Below are 20,942 nucleotides of genomic sequence, written 5' to 3' on the forward strand. Positions count from 1 at the left end.
GACTCAGGTATTGGGTATTGGGTGCACTCATTATAACTAGACGTAATAGCAAGGAACGAATTTAGCAATGTCCGTTATACTCGAGACGGCTATATAGGATTGTCACTTCGTAATGTTTATTATAAACTTCATTTATACAATGCAAACTTCCAACAAAAATGATGATACTCGGGTTAATAACTTTATCTAGTGTCTTGACTGTGATCCAGAAAAGGGGAACTTTTCCTCAATCCTGTCCCATAGTATATACATGCTATAGGCTATAACTTATAGCGGGTAAACTTGGTGATTGGCGAATCATGGATTAAAGATTACCAATGGCATGCAATTAGCTTGATAGCCAGTCCCAGTACATCATTTTCACTTATAATAATTATGCCTGCAGCATTAAAAACTGCCAATAATAGAGCCAAACTTACAACTACGGTATCAATAATAAAATGCAATTTAATAGTGCGATAAAACCATGCAACAGCTAGGTCGTTCATTGACAACCAGTGATGAGTGATGGTGAGATACTTGACCACTTCGAATTGAAATATTTACAGCATGGGCTACTATTCTCAAAATTAATTAATGTTCGTGACATGAATTACAACTTTACCACGGAACAGTTAAAAACAGTTAAAGAATGTTCACACAAATTAATGCCATCACTAAAAATAACTAGAGCACTAAAGTGCAAACCCTCGGCTGGTAACATGACATGATTATTAAACAAAAAGAGTGATAATTATAATACAGTGCATGTAGTGATGTATGACTGAATTAACTGTCTAACACAGCAACTCAGGAACCAGACTGGAGGCATGCTGAAACATTTGAACAGGGTTTTAGTGGTACATATAGATAGATATATGCACTGTGGACTAGGATCACAGCAAAGAAGCCTGGAGTCTCATGCAGAGAAGTATGGCTCCTGGAGTAGGATCCCAGAGTCAGCTAACAGGACAAACCATGCAGACACAATTTTAGCTTTCTATTGTATCAACCCTTTTCAAACACACAAAGCAAACAGTAATTATAATTTTTTTTTTTTTTTAGAAACAACCGGAGATTAATCAGGTGAGACAAAAAGCAAATAAGCAATGTATGTAAATTAAGAGAATAGAAAATTAATTTTTAAGGTGAAATACTGTTGCTGGGGGACGTTGCCCTCTGAGCAGAGGGTGAACAGTAATTATTGGCTTATGTTTCGAATAATAGCCGCATTTAATTATAATTATTGGCAAATAATAGCCGCGTTTAGAAGTACGCAAAAATCTTAGGTTTAGCTCGCCTTTTCTGCAAAACAAATTTAAGCCTTAGTTTAAATGCTACAAGTTTCCCTACATACAAATTGTGATGCCCAATCACCAAGTAAGCCAAACTAAGCAGTGACAGACACACACACGGACACACAGACACACAGACAGATTACTGTAACCGAGGGGCCGCCTACACTGTTAAAAATGATGGGTTAATTAACACGCTTTTAGTGTGCTCGTTGCACTGCTTAATTATAAGTTTAACACACTGAGAGGTGTTGATCAACACACACTCTGGAGTGTGTTAATCAACACTGGTGGTAATGTGCTCACATGACATGCATATAAGTGTTTACATACAGGGATTTGAGGAGTTCTTGCAACTGTAATGTCGAGAGCGGAAGTACCTGTCACGTGAACAGTTACGCAATTATGGCTCATTTCAAACCAATTTTTCTCCAATAAAGCCTTTAGGCCTGTTTATTTTGGGAAAAAATCGACCTATACAGGAGGCTTTGCTCTGCATGCAATTGTGCAAGCCTTCAAGCCTTTGCACCACAGCTAAAGCTATCCTTGAGCCCAATCGTGAGCTACTACTATTAGTCTGTCACACAAACTGTGTATCCAGCTGGAGCTAGCCTAAGAGAGATTTTACTGAGACTAGTGATACACTTTCAACAGCTTACGGGCAGGCTGGGGCAAGTAGTAGCTCACAAAACGATTAGAATCTCAAGGATAGCTTCAGCTGACAACCTGCTGTGGTGCAAAGCCTTTACCAAAGGCTCTTAGCTTTCTGATGTATAAAGTCGATGTTTCCCAGTTTAACAAAAATGAGTAGGCTCTATTGGAGAAAAATATTATTGGTTTAGAATGAGCCAAAATTCAATCTTGTTACCAAGGTTCACGTGACAGGTACTTCCGCTCTCGACATTACAGTTGCAAGAACTCCTCAAATCCCTGTAGCATGCACTGTATAGGTAATGTGCTCACATGACATGTATATAAGTGTTACAAGTACATCACATTGTCATAGCAACAAGAGACATTGCATTGATACAGCATACTAAATGATTAACAGTGAACTAAGTAAAACATCCTATGACTAATCTATCTAAGAAAGTGTACAACTTAGTTACATCGTTTGGTACCCTCTGCATGTTTGATTTCTGCTCCCTCGCAAAGATTTGACAACATTAACAGCGCTCCACCTATAATAGAAAATTATTATTCATGAATAATAGAATCAATTTCTCGCAGCTTTACAATCAGCTTCAGAGTGATTGACTTCCAACTTTATGACGGACCTTTTTTCTATGTACATAAAACAAGACATGGCTGTAATTAATTAATCACTAGTTCCCTTTTGTGCTGATGACTTGATACTTCTGCTCTCCTTTAGAGCTCTAAATGCAAAGAACAGCACGGTGTGAAGTGACTTAACTTGACAAAAACCTCATAATTATTATCTAAGAATAGCTCTTTACAATTTAAAAACTCACAGCATCACAACAGCTTTAGAGTGGCTGGAAATTGACCTTCAACTTAATGCCCAACGTTTTGAAGTTTGTTTCTACATGTACAAAACAGCACAGTTATTTACCATAATTGCATAAGTTCACTCTTACTTTTAGTTTATGACTTGAGCACTTCTCTTCCCCTTGAGCTAGCATAGAACAGTGTGCAGTACAGGTCTAAATAGGATCTGGATAGACTGGAAACCATGCCCCTTTCTGGCGTGGTTTCCAGTCTACTATGGGCCAGTCTACTATATGTACTAGTGTTCCATTCTCTCACCGCTTTTGTCTCCTCTCTCCCCCAGGTACAGACAAGCCATGCTGAACCCGTACCCTAGGGAGGATCACTAACCTGATCATATCAATGTCTGCATCTAATTACTAGGAGCATGCAGAGCATGTTTGGGGCGAGCGAGCAAATTTGTATTTGTTGTACAGACATTTGGTACAATGTGGTAATTTTTAGTATATTGTTTATATGAATCGAATGAAATGAACAGCTAGTGATTGTGAATAACCGAGTAGTCCATGTAGATACGACTTTCCTGTGCCAGCTGTATACCCGTGACAATTATTCTGTCAGAGTGGTGTAGGATTGTTGTCTTTGACTGTGCATGGTGTAACATGAAGTTGACTTACTAAGAGTGAAACATAATTATATCTATGAGTGGAAAGTTCAACACGAAAGAGCTGGCTGTACAAACTAAGCAAGGAGATAATTATTATCACTTTTTGCTGGACCCAAATTACAAGGCTATAGTATACTGTCAGTGTAAACAATCCTTAAAGCTACTCTGACCTGTTGTAAGCGTGCCTGTGTGGCCTCAGAAGTTTCCATCTGAGCTGGTCTGACCTAGCTGGGCAGAGCCCGGCACCCTTTCCCAACGGGTGGCCGGGTGACACGCTTATATAGGATTTGTACTGCTGCACTGAGGAGTGCAGAATCAGATTGCAGTATTGCAAGTGGTTGGTTAACACCCACTTAGCTAGGTGGGTGTGCTGCCTTGAGCAAAATGGAGAAAGTTACACAAGCTGTCACAGAAGCTGCTAACGAGCTTGGAATTGGTTTCTGAGAGGCAGAGATGTCTTTGCTGTATTGCCTACTGGATTTGGAAAGAGCCTTTGCTATGCTTGTTTGCCTGCAACATTTGACAAAATATTGGAGAAGGAGAAAGGTCATTCTATTGTAGTAGTAGTCACTCCTCTGCTGGCCATCATTCATGATCAGGTATGTAAGGCTAGATAGAACATACATATAATTATACGTACATGTGCATATAAGCTGTTTACACGTAACTAGATCATTCTAAGCTGGATGCTTTTATTATATATAATTATAGGTAGCCATCTATTGTTCTAAAGGCATCTCTAGCACATATGTCTCGGGCGAGATGTCTGATGCAGCTACAATGGATGCGATCTTCCACGGAAAGTACCAGCTAGTATTCTTTACACCTGAAATGATCATCAGCAAGAAGCATTGGAGAAGACTTCTGGGGGGAGATGTGTATGCTAATAGACTCAAGGCTTTGATAATCGATGAAGCTCATTGTGTGAAGAAATGGTATGTATTTGACTCATCGTTTTTTATTAACATGTGTATACCAATAATATTATTGCAGGGGTGAGACTTTCAGGCAAATGCTGTTGAGAATTGGAGAAGTGCGCAGCCTCATTCCAACATCAGTTCATGTGATGGCGCTAACAGCAACAGCTACCCGAAGTGACATTTCATTTATTTCTCGTAGTTGGCCTAAGAAACCCATTTGTCATTACGAGAGTCCCAGTAATCCCAAATTTGATTTATGCTGTTGGATTGTTCAAAAGTATACCAGAGACATTCCAAAACTTGGCCCAGAAATTGGTAATCGAGAGAAACAAGTTTCCCAAAACAATCATAATATTATATGGACGTTCTTTTGGAGTGTGTGGTGACATGTACCTCTTCTTTAAGGATTACCTTGGAGCTGCATTCACAAATCCTGATGATGCACCTGATCTTCCTGAATTTCGCCTCGTGGACATGTTTACAAGTGTCACTGATCCAGCCCATAAATCTGAAATCATTCGTTTATTTAAGCAATCTTCGCATTGTTGTAGCTACTATGGCATTTGGCATGGGTGTTGATTGTCCCAACATTCGGCAAATCATTCATGTTGGCCTGCTAGACGATATCAGTAGCTATGTACAAGAGACTGGTAGAGCAGGTTGAGATGGTAAACCATCACGTGTAACCCTTTTGAAGGCAAGAATTTACCATCAAGTTGATAATGAGATTAAAGAATATGCTTCAAACACTACAGATTGTAGAAGGGATAGTCTTTTCCGAAATATTGATAATTACAAACATGTTGACCTCGGTTTCCATTGCTTGTGCTGTGATATTTGTTCTAAGTCATGTTTATGTGGACAGTGTGACCTAAGACTTAGGTTATTTGTTACTTCTTTCAGCTAATTACAATTTTTATTTTCATTATTACCTGTGCTTCAAGAAAGCTGCTATATCTACCGAAACATTTCCTGCACATTTTGGGCAATCCTATGTAAGCGTGTCCCCCGACCTCCCGTCAGGGACGGTCGGGCTCCGCCCAACTAGGTCTGACCATAGATTGAAGAGTTAGAGGGATAGGAAACGGAGTGGTGCACGTGATAATTTTACATTGAATCTGCAGTGGAGCCTCGAAAATTATCCTAACCCTGCTCTGACCTGCTGTAGGCGTGCTTGTAGCCTCAAGAGTCTCTGTGTCTTGTCTGACCCTTCGTTCCTGAGTGTAGCTAGCTCTTATGCCCATGCGTAGCCTCGATCCCAGGCCGAGTTTTCGCTTTTATAACGGTTAGGCAACAACTCTCTTGTTTGCCTAACCGTTATAAAAGCGAAAACTCGGCCTGGAATCGAGGCTAGCCCATGCGCAGCTTTCACGTAAAATTTGGTAAAGAGTCACGAGTACAAAAAACAACTAGTGTTCAAGCTGGCGCTGTGCTAATGCCTCTCGCCATGTTTTTGCTTTCGCTCAAAAGTATTAGAATGTTATCTAAAGTTAGCTTATCTATATAAAGTCACTGAGAAGAAAACACTTATTTACATGCATCTATTGTTGTATTATGTGGCTTACCAGGACCTCAAGAAAGAAGAAAATTGATTCTTCCAGGATCTGTAGTTCAGTGTATATAATATCTAAGAAGAAAAGACCTATACATGCATATTGTTATCTATATTAATATTGTTATATGGTAGTGTTTTATGGCTTACCAGGCCCTAGCCCTCAAGACAAAGATGATTCTGCCAGGAGGATCTGGATCTGGATCTTGGATATTATTTTCTCACACATGGGGAATGAGCGCGCATGCGCATTACATCCACAGCAATAATTAAAGGGTGTGTCCAAAGAGATCAATTTTCACAAATGGCTACTGCTAGCTAGCTGTTTTAACAGATATTTTTTGAGTCTTGTAGCTAACAAAAAGCTAGCGCTTTAGTTCAAGGCTAACTCATATGTTGAATAGAAAGTTTGTGCGAACAGATGATGCTATGAAAGATTCTGAAGAGACTGCAACAGCCTTCAATGTGAGTCAAACTAGCCATAACTAGAGAAAGAAGCTTTAGTTTGCTAATCCACGAATCAAAATCCAAGAGAACGTGGCTAGAAGCCTATAGAAGCTGTTAGTTTTCGTCGCATTGCAACCGTTGAGCAGTTACTGCTGGAATACACACACACACACAGACACACACACGTATCCCTCGTGCGGCTACGCCTCGAGGCATAAATATCGTGCGTCCATGACACACACACACACACACAGACAAAATTGCAACGTTCATCACTAGGAAGGACTCGCTTCGCTCGCCCCAATACATGTTATTATTATTATTTTTTTTTGTTTTTTGTGATAACGATATTCATTTGAGACAAAAGACAAAAGACAAAACAAAAAAACAAACCAAGAAAAAACAACAAAAACATGTGACATAATTTTATAAAGTTCCTGGGTGAAAACACATGTTTCAGACCGATAGCACCTGGCCTTCTTGAGTTGCTAGGTCAATAGTGCCAGTGTCTAAGGCCTTCCATGGTGTGGTGGTGGTGAATGACTTCCTAGAGCCTCTGATGCACATAATCTCTGATCTTATGAGGGAGAAATTTAGCCTACACCTCATCCAATTCAGAGTTGTGCTGTATGTTTTGTCCTGTTTCTCTGCCAGCATTGAAGCTAGTTTCTTGTAGACAATATCTGCAGCCGGACCCATACCTCCAGCAGCAGAGAAAACCAAAGGCGTAAGTTATTATTGCAGGTTTGAAGGGGACGGGGAGTGACTGTACGCCCCAACATCTCTCTTCAGGGGGAGGGGCTCAAATCTCAACGCCCACTAATTACGTACTATCCCACTATACTGGTCTATAGAGAGGTGGATTGTCTCTGTATGTATGCAGCCATGGATGCATTAAAGATGAGTATGGCTGGCTACATGTAAAGTGTCTCATACATTCTATGATGTGTATAGGTCGATAACATAAGCCACTGTAACAGCATACAGGAGCCACACAGATGAGTAGCTAGCTATGTTGTGTGGCAAGTCTTTCATGCTCCCAATGTAGGTTGATTGTGTGTGAGGAGCCACTGTAACAGCATACACACATGCAGATATATATAAGTAGCTATCTATATAATGTTGTATGGCAAGTCTTTATGATCCCTCAGGTTGATTGCTTGGGATGGACAGCAGTAACCAACACTACATGCAAGCAGCTCAACTCTTATTCTGATGGCTGCTGCAAACAATGATTGTCGTAGTTGTTCATGTTTTGTATTTTTATGACAACATTATCATTTTTTTATCAATAAAATTTAATAATTGAGAGTTGACAATTGATGAGGAGATGCATGACTTGGCGGTAATTCAACACCTGTACAGCGTCCCTCATGATGCATGGTGGTCGGTCCTGCACACACAATCATTATCATTATAATTATTATTATTATGCATTATTCACAGTCCACAATAATTGTCCCCAAAATGTTATAGTCTCATAGACCATCAATGTCAATTTTTGGTAAAGATCATTAGATTAAGTTTTGCATAACGATGTTCTCATGGTAAAAAGTGGGTAAAAATGAACAGTTCAACACTGAGAACCCATGATTATTATGAACGAGTCACATTTTTTGGGATGACAATAATAGGCAGATTTTCCAAGAATTAGGAATAAAAAAAGCATAATAATTATTTATCAAGGCTCTGTACCTGGACCACCACACAATAATAATGTGGAGAGCTGGTAATTATAGGAGGGGAGGACAGAGCATGAAAAGCTGTAACCATTCCACACAAAGCATCCATCACATGATATGATCAAAGTTCAAGCTAGGGTAGAGTCACATGCACACAATCTATAGACTCGCAAGCCGTCACTGTTGCAGGCGAACAGTAGACTGGTCAAACTCCGTGTTGAGACTCGTGTAACGTTTGCCACGATATTTGTGGCAACTAACCGCATACGGTTACCACAAGATCAATGACACAAGATCAATGATAGTGACGTTTCACTAGAAAACTCTACGTATCACATGCAGTATACTGACGTCATGAAAAGCCACTTAAAATATTTTCTGATATGCTGACTGTGCAACACGAGTCTCAAACACGGAGTTTGACCAGTCTACTGTTCGCCTGCAACAGTGACGGCTTGCGAGTCTACACAATCTGCATGTGGCAGTACTCACTGTTTGTTGTACTCTATCAAGTTGTCCTCAGTGTGTCACCTTGTAACTTGCTGGGAACAAGTCCAACTGACCCCCACGAACCTAACGAGCGAGAGAACGATTAGACCACTCACTAGTATATAGTAATCATAATAACTTCCCTCACAGAAAATGTTAATTCAAGCAACTTTCGGGAGGTCATAACTTCACTAAAAAGCTATTAATATCAAAACTAAGAGATGCATTCTGTAGCTCTAGACAAGGCCTATCACATGACATGCTCAGATCACAGTTCTGGTGGGGGAAAGAGTCACACTCTGCACGCGGCAGTACTCACTATTTCTTACTTTATCTGCAGTGAAAGACGTCGAATGGGTATTCCACGAACTCCACAGTGTCACCTTGTAACTCCTCCATCATATGTTGTCATAGCAACGTGTCACTGACTCCGCCCCTCTCATGCTCTCCATCACTGTACGCAATGAAGTAACGGGTCAACAAATGTGTAGCAATGGATGCATTTGATACAGAGGCTGTATAGTTTGATCACTAGTAATGATATCTATTAGCAGATATTGAATGCCAGTCATCTAAAGCAGCCTATACACTATACTAGGTGGTCCACTTTTGATCATGACTAGCCACTCACTTGTACTCGCTGCGATGCTCTTTGCCTTGTGATCCATTGCTGCTGGCCTTTTGGGTGAGTATCCACCAGATATCCAGCCTTGTGGAAGCTCCTAGAGGGAAGGACAAGTGAACGCTTTTCCTCACCAGCCATCTCCATCTTGTGTGTGAGCATGTCTGGTAAAGGGTCATCAAATCTACACATGAGGGTAAGTTAGTGATGGTTCGTTAAAGATATTTACCATTTCTTAGTATTATCTCGAGGTAAAGTCCTAGCAACACATTGAAGGGCGGCTGATTCATGAGACTACATACATTTTAACGACAGAAAGTAACAACTACTAAAAATAATAGTTCATTGTCCGTCCTCCCCAATGGAGGCGTCCGACATGAGTGGGCGGGCAGAGATGGGCGTCGGCTTAGTGATAAAAATAATGACCCTATCTTTCCTGAAGTGCATTGCAGGTAGCTTGCTGCGTCGTGGCTTATATCACAGTCCTATAGTGTGTGTGTGAGGGGGTGGGTCATGACACACACACACAGTGTATGAGGGGGGTGATCACACACACACACAGTGTATGAGGGGGCGGGTCATCACATCACACACACGTACACAGTGTACGAGGGGGCAGGTCATCACATCACACACATGTACACAGTGTATGAGGGGGTGGGTCATCACATCACACACAGTGTACGAGGGGGCGGGTCATCACATCACACACATGTACACAGTGTATGAGGGGGCGGGCACACACATCCACACTGTATATATAATGTAGTTAATGTCTCTACCTCTTTCTTGAATCTCTTGAGAACACTGTTGACTATTTCCATCAGTTCCTCGCGGATGTTTGATCATCCTCAGTCAGAGAATCCAACAGTCCAACTGACCCTCACGAATCTAACAAGCGAGACAACAATTAGACCACTCACTACGTGATGATAATTCCTTAAAAAGTTATTTCTCAAGCTAAAACTATTTCAAATCGAGCTATTTCTGCAATAATTGTGTGTGTATGTACAGTCTTGATGTGAAAGAGTTACTAAAATTAATTAATACATAAACTATACACATCATTTTGGAAATTGCAACACAACATGGCCTCTCAAACTTAGCTATAAAAACAGGCGGTAACCCCCACAGAAAATGTATATAATTCAAGCAACTTTCGGAAGGTCATAAATTCACTAAAAAGCAATCAATATCAAAACTAAGAGATGCATTCTGTAGCTCTAGACAAGGCCTATCACATGACATGCTCAGATCACAGTTCTGGTGGGGGAAAGAGTCACACTCTGCACGCGGCAGTACTCACTATTTCTTACTTTATCTGCAGTGAAAGACGTCGAATGGGTATTCCACGAACTCCACAGTGTCACCTTGTAACTCCTCCATCATATGTTGTCATAGCAACGTGTCACTGACTCCGCCCCTCTCATGCTTCCATCACTGTACGCAATGAAGTAACGGGTCAACAAATGTGTAGCAATGGATGCATTTGATACAGAGGCTGTATAGTTTGATCACTAGTAATGATATCTATTAGCAGATATTGAATGCCAGTCATCTAAAGCAGCCTATACACTATACTAGGTGGTCCACTTTTGATCATGACTAGCCACTCACTTGTACTCGCTGCGATGCTCTTTGCCTTGTGATCCATTGCTGCTGGCCTTTTGGGTGAGTATCCACCAGATATCCAGCCTTGTGGAAGCTCCTAGAGGGAAGGACAAGTGAACGCTTTTCCTCACCAGCCATCTCCATCTTGTGTGTGAGCATGTCTGGTAAAGGGTCATCAAATCTACACATGAGGGCAAGTTAGTGATGGTTCGTTAACGATATTTACCATTTCTTAGTATTATCTCGAGGTAAAGTCCTAGCAACACATTGAAGGGCGGCTGATTCATGAGACTACATACATTTTTTTAACGACAGAAAGTAACAACTAAATAAAACTAAAAATAATAGTTCATTGTCCGTCCTCCCCAATGGAGGCGTCCGACATGAGTGGGCGGGCAGATGGGCGTCGGCTTAGTGATAAAAATAATGACCCCATCTTTCCTGAAGTGCATTGCAGGTAAGCTTGCTGCGTCGTGGCTTATATCACAGTCCTATAGTGTGTGTGTGTGGGGGTGGGTCATGACACACACACACAGTGTATGAGGGGGGTGATCACACACACACACAGTGTATGAGGGGGCGGGTCATCACATCACACACACGTACACAGTGTACGAGGGGGCGGGTCATCACATCACACACATGTACACAGTGTATGAGGGGGTGGGTCATCACATCACACACAGTGTACGAGGGGGCGGGTCATCACATCACACACATGTACACAGTGTATGAGGGGGCGGGCACACACATCCACACTGTATATATAATGTAGTTAATGTCTCTACCTCTTTCTTGAATCTCTTGAGAACACTGTTGACTATTTCCATCAGTTCCTCGCGGATGTTTGATCATCCTCAGTCAGAGAATCCAACAGTCCAACTGACCCTCACGAATCTAACAAGCGAGACAACAATTAGACCACTCACTACGTGATGATAATTCCTTAAAAAGTTATTTCTCAAGGTAAAACTATTTCAAATCGAGCTATTTCTGCAATAATTGTGTGTGTATGTACAGTCTTGATGTGAAAGAGTTACTAAAATTAATTAATACATAAACTATACACATCATTTTGGAAATTGCAACACAACACGTTATGGCCTCTCAAACTTAGCTATGAAAACAGGCGGTAACCCCCACAGAAAATGTATATAATTCAAGCAACTTTCGGAAGGTCATAAATTCACTAAAAAGCAATCAATATCAAAACTAAGAGATGCATTCTGTAGCTCTAGACAAGGCCTATCACATGACATGCTCGGATCACAGTTCTGGTGGGGGAAAGAGTCACACTCTGCACGCGTTAGCAGATATAATTCCAGTCATCTAAAGCAGCCTATACACTATACTAGGTGGTCCACTTTTGATCATGACTAGCCACTCTTACATGTACTCAATTTCTTCTTGCATGTGGACGTGTGTAGGCGTGGCTGGACATAAGACCACGCCCCCATGTTCTTAGGTTCTTCTTGTACCCGCCTCAACTCAGCCGAGGGATAACGAGTCAACTCACTCATCACCAGGTCGTATGGGAATGGGGATATCTGGGGCAGAAATTAATGATCGCCAATAATAATTATATTTGCAGTATACGTGTGATAAATATAGCAGCATGTTAGTCAAGCGAACATTGATAATCAATTGCCTCCTTTGCCCGTATAAAGGGGTCAAAGGTCGTATATGTGTCTATGTAGGTACTGTACCTGTTCAATTCTGATAATGGCCACTTTATTGGTGAGGCCTAATCGCTGTCTCTCTTTATACAGCTCATAGTAGATCTTGCCAGTACAGAATAATACACGCTGAACTTTGACCCCTTCTCCACATTCCCTGTCCACATACACTCTCTGAAAGCTGGTGCCTACACACAATAAGAAAGGGGAGGAAGGAAAGGAGGAAAGAGAGGTTAGGCAAGGACACACATAACTATTTATACACACATGTACTTACATCCACTAGTAGTCAGAGCAGTTGGTTGTGTTAGCCTAAACATGTACAGTATCACATGCAGCACATCATTGTACCTTCTGTCATACATGTCAGACATGTCTGAGATTGGTGACCTGGCATCAGCGTGTCGTAGCAGACTCTTGGGTGTCATGACAACCAACTACAGTACAACATAACAGCACTAGTTACACAAACTCACACACATATACACCCACACACACACTCACACACTAGCTTACTGGTTTTCTGAAGGGTAGTTGAATTTGTCTCCTCAGAGCATGGAAGATATTAGCTGGTGTAGTACAGTTGACCACCTGTGAAGGACATTAAGAGGTCACTCACTACACACATGCACACCCGCCCACACACACACACGTACCTGCCAGTTGCACTCATACAGTTGAGCTAGTCGTCTGTCCAGTCCTAGCTCTGGGCGCAATGGTTCAATGCTATCAGGATTATCACAGCAATCTATAGTGTAGTGGTACAGTGAGCACACAGTACAAGGCCTACCATACAGTACCTTGTAGGAACCTTTCTAATCTTGCTGACGAGTGTTCAGGACCCATACCTTCATACCCATGAGGTAATAGCAGCACTAGGCCACTCTGGCGGACCCACTTGTCCTGACCAGAGCAGATGAACTGATCTATGATGCACTATACAAAGGGGAGGGGCAATATCAACACTGTACACACCATTGGTACATAAATACAAGCTTTTCAATGAAACAAAAAAATTTGACCTGCTTAGAGCCTATAGTGTGGTCCCACTGTGTACATTGTAGCTAGTGTGTGTACAGTAGTGGGTTGGTCAAGTGAAGTGCCCTGTACCTACCTGTGCTGTATTGTGGAAGTCTCCAAACTGTGCCTCCCAGCACACCAGTGCATTAGGGTTGCTCATGGAGAAGCCAAGATCAAACCCAAGCACTCCAAACTCACTCAGAGAGCTATTGCACACAGTGTAGCTGGCTTGACCAGGGGACACATGAGACAAGGGGCTGCAGCATAAACACAACACATGTACTAGTAGTAATGGCTGATGGAGATAACAGTTTGTAAAACATAAAGACTGACCTCAAGCACAGCAGCAAGAGTAGTAGATACATGTACAGCAATATTGGGTAACTTGGCTGTAACCGCATACAGTGTACACCATGATGACTTTGCACAGCCTCAGAGCAGCTCCATAATTATGCCAATGAAACTCTCAGAATGGTGTATCACAGTGTCTGGGGTTTTTATTTCGAGATAACCTAATTATCATGCAACTTATTCAGTGATACTTTGCAGTTATGCATGTTGCTTCTCTTCCCCACTGGCCTAACACACCACCACCCCCTGTGATGGCCACCCCCTGTGATGGCCACCCCCTGTGATGACACTTGTTTGTATATAATTATAGGGAAACTCTCAAAATTATTGGGTCGAGCAAGGTCATAATAATGCACCATTCAGATTTCTCAACCCAGATTCATTGGCAGGCATATGGGCTGAAAGGTCAGTGGGTTACAAATGTGGTTACAGCCAAGTTACACAGAATATTGCAAATACAACCTCAGTGTAGTGTGGACTGCTGACTAGGCAATGCCAACCTTATTAGAGACCAGTATAATTATAGTAGCTACAGTGTACAGTACACACAGTGGGACCACACAATAGGCTCTGTACACCAGCTACAGTGTCCACAGTGGGACCACACTATAGGCTCTGTACACTAGCTACAGTGCACACAGTGGGACCACACTATAGGCTCTGTACACCAGCTACAGTGTCCACAGTGGGACCACACTATAGGCTCTGTACACTAGCTACAGTGCACACAGTGGGACCACACTATAGGCTCTGTGCACCAGCTACAGTGTCCACAGTGGGACCACACTATAGGCTCTGTACACTAGCTACAGTGTGCACAGTGGGACCACACTATAGGCTCTGTGCACCAGCTACAGTGCGCACAGTGGGACCACACTATAGGCTCTGTGCACCAGCTACAGTGCGCACAGTGGGACCACACTATAGGCTCTGTACACCAGCTACAGTGCGCACAGTGGGACCACACTATAGGCTCTGTACACCAGCTACAGTGCGCACAGTGGGACCACACTATAGGCTCTGTACACCAGCTACAGTGCGCACAGTGGGACCACACTATAGGCTCTGTACACTAGCTACAGTGTCCACAGTGGGACCACACTATAGGCTCCGTACACTAGCTACAGTGCACACAGTGGGACCACACTATAGGCTCCGTGCACCAGCTACAGTGTCCACAGTGGGACCACACTATAGGCTCTGTGCACCAGCTACAGTGCGCACAGTGGGACCACACTATAGGCTCTGTACACCAGCTACAGTGCGCACAGTGGGACCACACTATAGGCTCTGTACACCAGCTACAGTGCGCACAGTGGGACCACACTATAGGCTCTGTACACCAGCTACAGTGCGCACAGTGGGACCACACTATAGGCTCTGTACACTAGCTACAGTGCGCACAGTGGGACCACACTATAGGCTCTGTACACTAGCTACAGTGTCCACAGTGGGACCACACTATAGGCTCTGTACACTAGCTACAGTGCGCACAGTGGGACCACACTATAGGCTCTGTACACTAGCTACAGTGTCCACAGTGGGACCACACTATAGGCTCCGTACACTAGCTACAGTGCGCACAGTGGGACCACACCATAGGCTCCGTACACTAGCTACAGTGCGCACAGTGGGACCACACTATAGGCTCCGTACACTAGCTACAGTGCGCACAGTGGGACCACACTATAGGCTCTGTACACTAGCTACAGTGCGCACAGTGGGACCGCACTATAGGCTCCGTACACTAGCTACAGTGCACACAGTGGGACCACACTATAGGCTCCGTACACTAGCTACAGTGCACACAGTGGGACCACACTATAGGCTCCGTACACTAGCTACAGTGCACACAGTGGGACCACACTATAGGCTCACACAGTGGGACCACACTATAGGCTCTGTACACTAGCTACAGTGCGCACAGTGGGACCACACTATAGGCTCTGTACACTAGCTACAGTGCGCACAGTGGGACCACACTATAGGCTCTGTACACTAGCTACAGTGTCCACAGTGGGACCACACTATAGGCTCTGTACACACTTGCAGGTCAATTAAGTTGTAGTATACATTTTCAGCTTTTTGCTTATTTCCCGTGAGGCTACGGTAGCTGAGGTGTACCTGTATTGTTTCTTGTCCACCATCTGATCATGGATGACATGATGTCTGTGTGCAAATGTCCCTCTCTCCACATCTTGTCCTGACAGTCTGCCAACAATCATAGTCACTATGGAGTAGCTATAGTGGCCATGACCACCTACCTCACATGATAGCCTTCCTCCAATAATGAGCCTATAGCAAATGCCTCTCCCATTGCCCAGTCAGCAATTCCTTTATCCAGCATGTCAGCACGACCAGCCAGAACACGCTTCAGAGCTACACACACACAATGGCACACACACACACACACACACACACACACACACAATGGCACGCACGCACGCACGCACGCACGCACACACACACACACACACACACACCCACTCGCACACACCCACACACACACACACACACACACACACACACACACACACACACAATGGCTTACACCAGTAGAGCCATGATTGCATTACCTGAGTGGATGTTTAGCTCTGGTGGTACACTGGAGAACACAGCTCCAATGTGTTCCAGTCTCTTTATCTCCACTCCAGTCTGTGGCAAGCTCTTGTTACTGAAGTCAGGTCCACCATTCAAGGGGAAGAAGTCTAACAATACAATATAGACAATGTCACACACACACACACACACACAAACACTGTAGCCTCACCCTCCCAAGGTGAGTCCAGCCATTGTCCTTTAGCTAGTTCAACATCTTTAGACTTCTCATAAGCTCTCTTGCAGACATCATCATAAGTCTGTCTCTCACTCTTGTAATCCACCTCTGAAACCACACCCTCTTTAATGAGCTTGCCTGCATACTGTTCCACTACCGGAGGATGCTTCTTAATAGTCTGGTACATGAGAGGCTGTGATGGTTATATAGGGATAGTTATATATGGACACTCAGTGTAGCTGTGTGAGCATAGGCTCACGATGGTTGTATAGGGATAGTTATATATGGACACTCAGTGTAGCTGTGTGAGCATAGGCTCACGATGGTTATATAGGGATAGTTATATATGGACACTCAGTGTAGCTGTGTGAGCATAGGCTCACGATGGTTGTATAGGGATAGTTATATATGGACACTCAGTGTACCTGTGTGAGCATAGGCTCACGATGGTTATATAGGGATAGTTATATATGGACACTCAGTGTAGCTGTGTGAGCATAGGCTCACGATGGTTGTATAGGGATAGTTATATATGGACACTCAGTGTACCTGTGTGAGCACAGGATCACGATGGTTATACAGGGATAGTTATATATGGACACTCAGTGTACCTGTGTGAGCATAGGCTCATCCATCTCATTGTGTCCCTGTCTTCTATAACACACTAGGTCAATGACAACATCTTTGTGGAATGTATTTCTCCATTCAGCAGCAACTTTGCAAACATGCATTACAGCTTCCGGATTATCAGCATTCACGTGAAATATCGGAGCAGACACCACCTACACACACACACACAGTGCTTTAGGGGGGGGGGCACACACACACACACACACACACACAGTGCTTTAGGGGGGGGGCACACACACACACACACACACACACACACAGCGCTTTAGGGGGACACACGCATGCACGCACACACGCACACACACACACACACACACACACACAGTGCTTTAGGGGGGGCACACACACACACACACACAGCGCTTTAGGGGGGCACACACACACACACACACACACAGGCTTTAGGGGGGGGTACACACACACACACACAGAGCTTTAGGGGGGGGGGGGTACACACACACACAGTGCTTTAGGGGGGGGGGGAGGCACTTACATACCTTGGCTACATCAGTGCAGTATGGGGAAGATCTTGCTACACGTGGATCAGTAGTGAAACCAATCTGATTGTTGACTATGATGTGAATAGTGCCGTGAGTTGTGTAGTCAGGGAGGTCAGAAAGATGAAAGGTTTCATAGACCACGCCTTGTCCAGCGAAGGCAGCATCTCCGTGCAGTAATATACTCATGGCACTGTCACCTATATGAGTGTAGGGTACGAGTGTGGTAGGGGACTAGGCACGGACTAGGCACACAGGTAGTGTGATAGTGTGGTAGGGGGACTAGGCACACAGGTTGTGTGATTGTGTGGTAGGGGGACTAGGCACACAGGTAGTGTGATGGTGTGATAGGGGGACTAGGCACACAGGTAATGTGATGGTGTGGTAGGGGGACTAGGCACACAGGTAATGTGATGGTGTGATAGGGGGACTAGGCACACAGGTAATGTGATGGTGTGGTAGGGGGACTACATTGTAGGCACACAGGTAATGTGATGGTTAACCTGCTGTATCTCCTTTATAGAACTGCTCTGCACGTGTCTTGCCCTGTACGACAGGGTCCACAGCTGTGAGGGTAGTGAGGGGGCAGGTGTGAAAGTGGTGAGGGGCGAGTGTGAGGGTAGTGAGGGGGCGGGTGTGAGGGTAGTGTACCTTCAAGGTGTGAGGGATTAGCCACCACTGAGAGTTTGATCTTTTTTTGTGTGTAACGGTTGACTCTCTCCAATGAAGTACCGAGGTGATACTTGACATCTCCTGATCCCTACACACACACACACACACACACAGTACACCCACACAGTACACACACACACACACGCACACACAGTACACACACACACACACACACACACACACACACACAGTACACACACACACACACACACACACACGCACACACAGTACACACACACACACACACACACACACACAGTACACCCACACAGTACACACACACACACACACACACACAGTACACACAGTACACCCACACAGTACACACACACACACACACACACAGTACACACACACACCCACACAGTACACACACACACACACACACACACACACACACACACAGTACACACACACACACACACAGTACACCCACACAGTACACACACACACACACACACACACACACACACACACACACACAGTACACACACACACACACACACACACAGTACACCCACACAGTACACACACACACACACACACACACACACACACACACACAGTACACACACACACACACACACACACACACACACAGTACACACACACACAGTACACCCACACAGTACACACACACACACACACACACACAGACACACACACACACACACACAGTACACACACACACACACACACACAGTACACCCACACAGTACACACACACACACACACACACAGTACACACAGTACACCCACACAGCACACACACACACAGTACACACACACACCCACACAGTACACACACACACACACACACACACACACACACACACACAGTACACCCACACAGTACACACACACACACACACACACACACACACACAGTACACACACACACACACACACACACACACACAGTACACCCACACAGTACACACACACACACACACACACACACACACAGTACACACACACACACACACACACACACACACACACAGTACACCCACACAGTACACACACACACCCACACAGTACACACACACACACACACACACACACACACACACACACAGTACACACACACACACACACACACAGTACACACGTACCTCATCCACAGGCTCTAGCATTGGGTCAAATTGACACAAGATCTGCTCCAATGGTTTCCTCACAACATTGGCCAGTACATTCAGTCGCCCCCTACACACACAAGTACACAGCTTAGTTAGTGTGGTGGGGGGACTAGTAGTCTCTCTACCTGTGTGGCATTCCAATGACGTAGCTCTCCACTCCGTGTTCACTAGCAAGGTCAATGATGTACTTCATGGCTGGAATGAGCACCTCACAACCTTCCAGCCCAAACCTCTTCTCACTTGGCCATTTCAACTTCAAAAACTCTTCAAACCTGCAGCAATTAGTCAGGGGGGCACAAAACACATTCCCCCCCCCACACACACACACATTCCCCCCCACACACACACACACACATTCCCCCCCCACACACACACACACTACCTCTACACACACACACACACTACCTCTACACACACACACACACCGCCCACACATTAGCTTACATGGTGGCTCGTACAAGTCTTGCTAACAGGATTCTTTTACTACGCTCATCCATACTCATGGCATTAGGGGCCTCAAACTTCTCCCTAATCCAGTCACCTGTGTGCGTGGGCGGTGTGTGTGTGTGTGTGTGTGTGTGTGTGTGTGGGGGGGGGATGGGCTACTCACACTTTGTCCTGTCATTAATGAACATGAACTCTACTCCGATGTTCTGACAATAAACTGTTTTGAGACGTGTGATAATATCCTTGAGTGAGAGTGCTGTTTCACTGCCTCCAATCTTGGTGGTCTTAGGTAGAGTGAACACCTACACACACACACACACACACACACACACACACACACACACACAGTGTACATATGTAACCAGTATATAACTAGAGTGTCACCTTGTCAAGGTTGAGGTTGCTATCGACGATGAGCTCTGGTGGTATGGGTGAATCCAGATCTGCCTCGTTGATGACTAGGGGGTCTAATCGCGCTATATTGTGGCCTCTGATTTGATATGCTCGAATGAGCGCTTGCACTGATAAATGGTCTTTAATATGGTCTGTATCCATGGAAACCTGGGGTCGTATGGATGGTGGTGCAGAGTAGGCGTGGCCAGGAGGTGCTCCAGCCGCAGCACGAGAGAAGAAGACATCCCAGGACTAATGGAAGCACACTCTCACACACACACACACACACACACACACACACACACACACTGGGTAGAGACTTACTTTATGCACAGAACTCTTGTCTTGCTGCCAACTCTCATACATACTCTCCACATAAGTGCCAGAGGAACCGCTTAGAAATGGCTCAGCTGTACACACACACTGTAATAAATACATGTACACAGACACAAGTTACCAGCGCCATTGCTCCGCTGTCTGACTCTCGCTCTACAAGACCTGAACACAGACCCTCCACACACACGAAGCATCTTGACCAGTACAGTAACAGCTAGCTAGCCACGCCCACTTTAGTAGGCCCCCCTACTACCAGCCCCGCCCACAAATAACTTACTGATGCAGCCCAGAT

At 44.3% G+C, this 20,942-nt stretch overlaps 1 protein-coding gene and 2 long non-coding RNA genes across 6 annotated transcripts; 1 reads left to right on the forward strand and 2 right to left on the reverse strand.

Annotated features, from left to right (window-relative positions):
* Positions 1-2,235: 2,235 nt before the first annotated feature.
* LOC135338670 (uncharacterized) lies at positions 2,236-2,937 on the reverse strand. The gene is made up of 3 exons (XR_010395717.1): positions 2,873-2,937; positions 2,747-2,817; positions 2,236-2,650 (listed from the first exon to the last, which is right to left on the reverse strand). It is a non-coding gene; the product is annotated as an uncharacterized LOC135338670 (long non-coding RNA).
* An 808-nt stretch (positions 2,938-3,745) lies between these two features.
* Positions 3,746-5,291, forward strand: LOC135338671 (uncharacterized). Its single transcript, XR_010395718.1, has 3 exons — positions 3,746-3,989; positions 4,102-4,325; positions 4,384-5,291. It is a non-coding gene; the product is annotated as an uncharacterized LOC135338671 (long non-coding RNA).
* Positions 5,292-10,995: 5,704 nt separating this feature from the next.
* LOC135338672 (2-oxoglutarate dehydrogenase complex component E1-like) lies at positions 10,996-20,927 on the reverse strand. Of its 4 annotated transcripts, none has more exons than XM_064534721.1 (25): positions 20,772-20,927; positions 20,639-20,724; positions 20,306-20,482; positions 20,085-20,223; positions 19,919-20,015; positions 19,600-19,746; positions 19,451-19,541; positions 18,315-18,423; positions 18,167-18,229; positions 17,664-17,863; positions 17,148-17,318; positions 16,531-16,729; positions 16,337-16,468; positions 16,025-16,139; positions 15,885-15,971; positions 13,504-13,666; positions 13,190-13,325; positions 13,046-13,137; positions 12,906-12,980; positions 12,741-12,826; positions 12,667-12,701; positions 12,420-12,577; positions 12,104-12,260; positions 11,502-11,610; positions 10,996-11,204 (listed from the first exon to the last, which is right to left on the reverse strand). In XM_064534721.1, the coding sequence occupies exons 1-24, from the start codon at positions 20,842-20,844 to the stop codon at positions 11,603-11,605; spliced, it is 2,796 nt and encodes a 931-aa protein (XP_064390791.1). In that variant the 5' UTR covers positions 20,845-20,927; the 3' UTR covers positions 10,996-11,204; positions 11,502-11,602. The 4 variants fall into 4 exon arrangements, with proteins under 4 accessions (XP_064390791.1, XP_064390790.1, XP_064390789.1 ...); XM_064534720.1 differs by having other exon boundaries at positions 12,110-12,260; positions 20,306-20,566; XM_064534719.1 differs by having other exon boundaries at positions 20,306-20,566.
* Between the last annotated feature and the right edge of the window lie 15 nt (positions 20,928-20,942).

The sequence above is a fragment of the Halichondria panicea genome, chromosome 7 (genome assembly GCF_963675165.1).
Source record: "Halichondria panicea chromosome 7, odHalPani1.1, whole genome shotgun sequence".
Classification (NCBI taxonomy): Eukaryota; Metazoa; Porifera; class Demospongiae; order Suberitida; family Halichondriidae; genus Halichondria; species Halichondria panicea.

Bases quoted from the DNA above. Each gene is read 5' to 3' on its own strand.
- LOC135338672 (XM_064534719.1), bottom strand. From the start codon at position 20,844: ATGCTTCGTGTGTGTGGAGGGTCTGTGTTCAGGTCTTGTAGAGCGAGA. The intron at 20,725-20,771 runs GTAACTTGTGTC...GTGTGTGTACAG, and splicing joins ACAGCGGAGCAATGGCGCTG to CTGAGCCATTTCTAAGCGGT. The intron at 16,140-16,336 runs GTAATGCAATCA...GTGTGTGTGTAG, and splicing joins AGAGCTAAACATCCACTCAG to CTCTGAAGCGTGTTCTGGCT.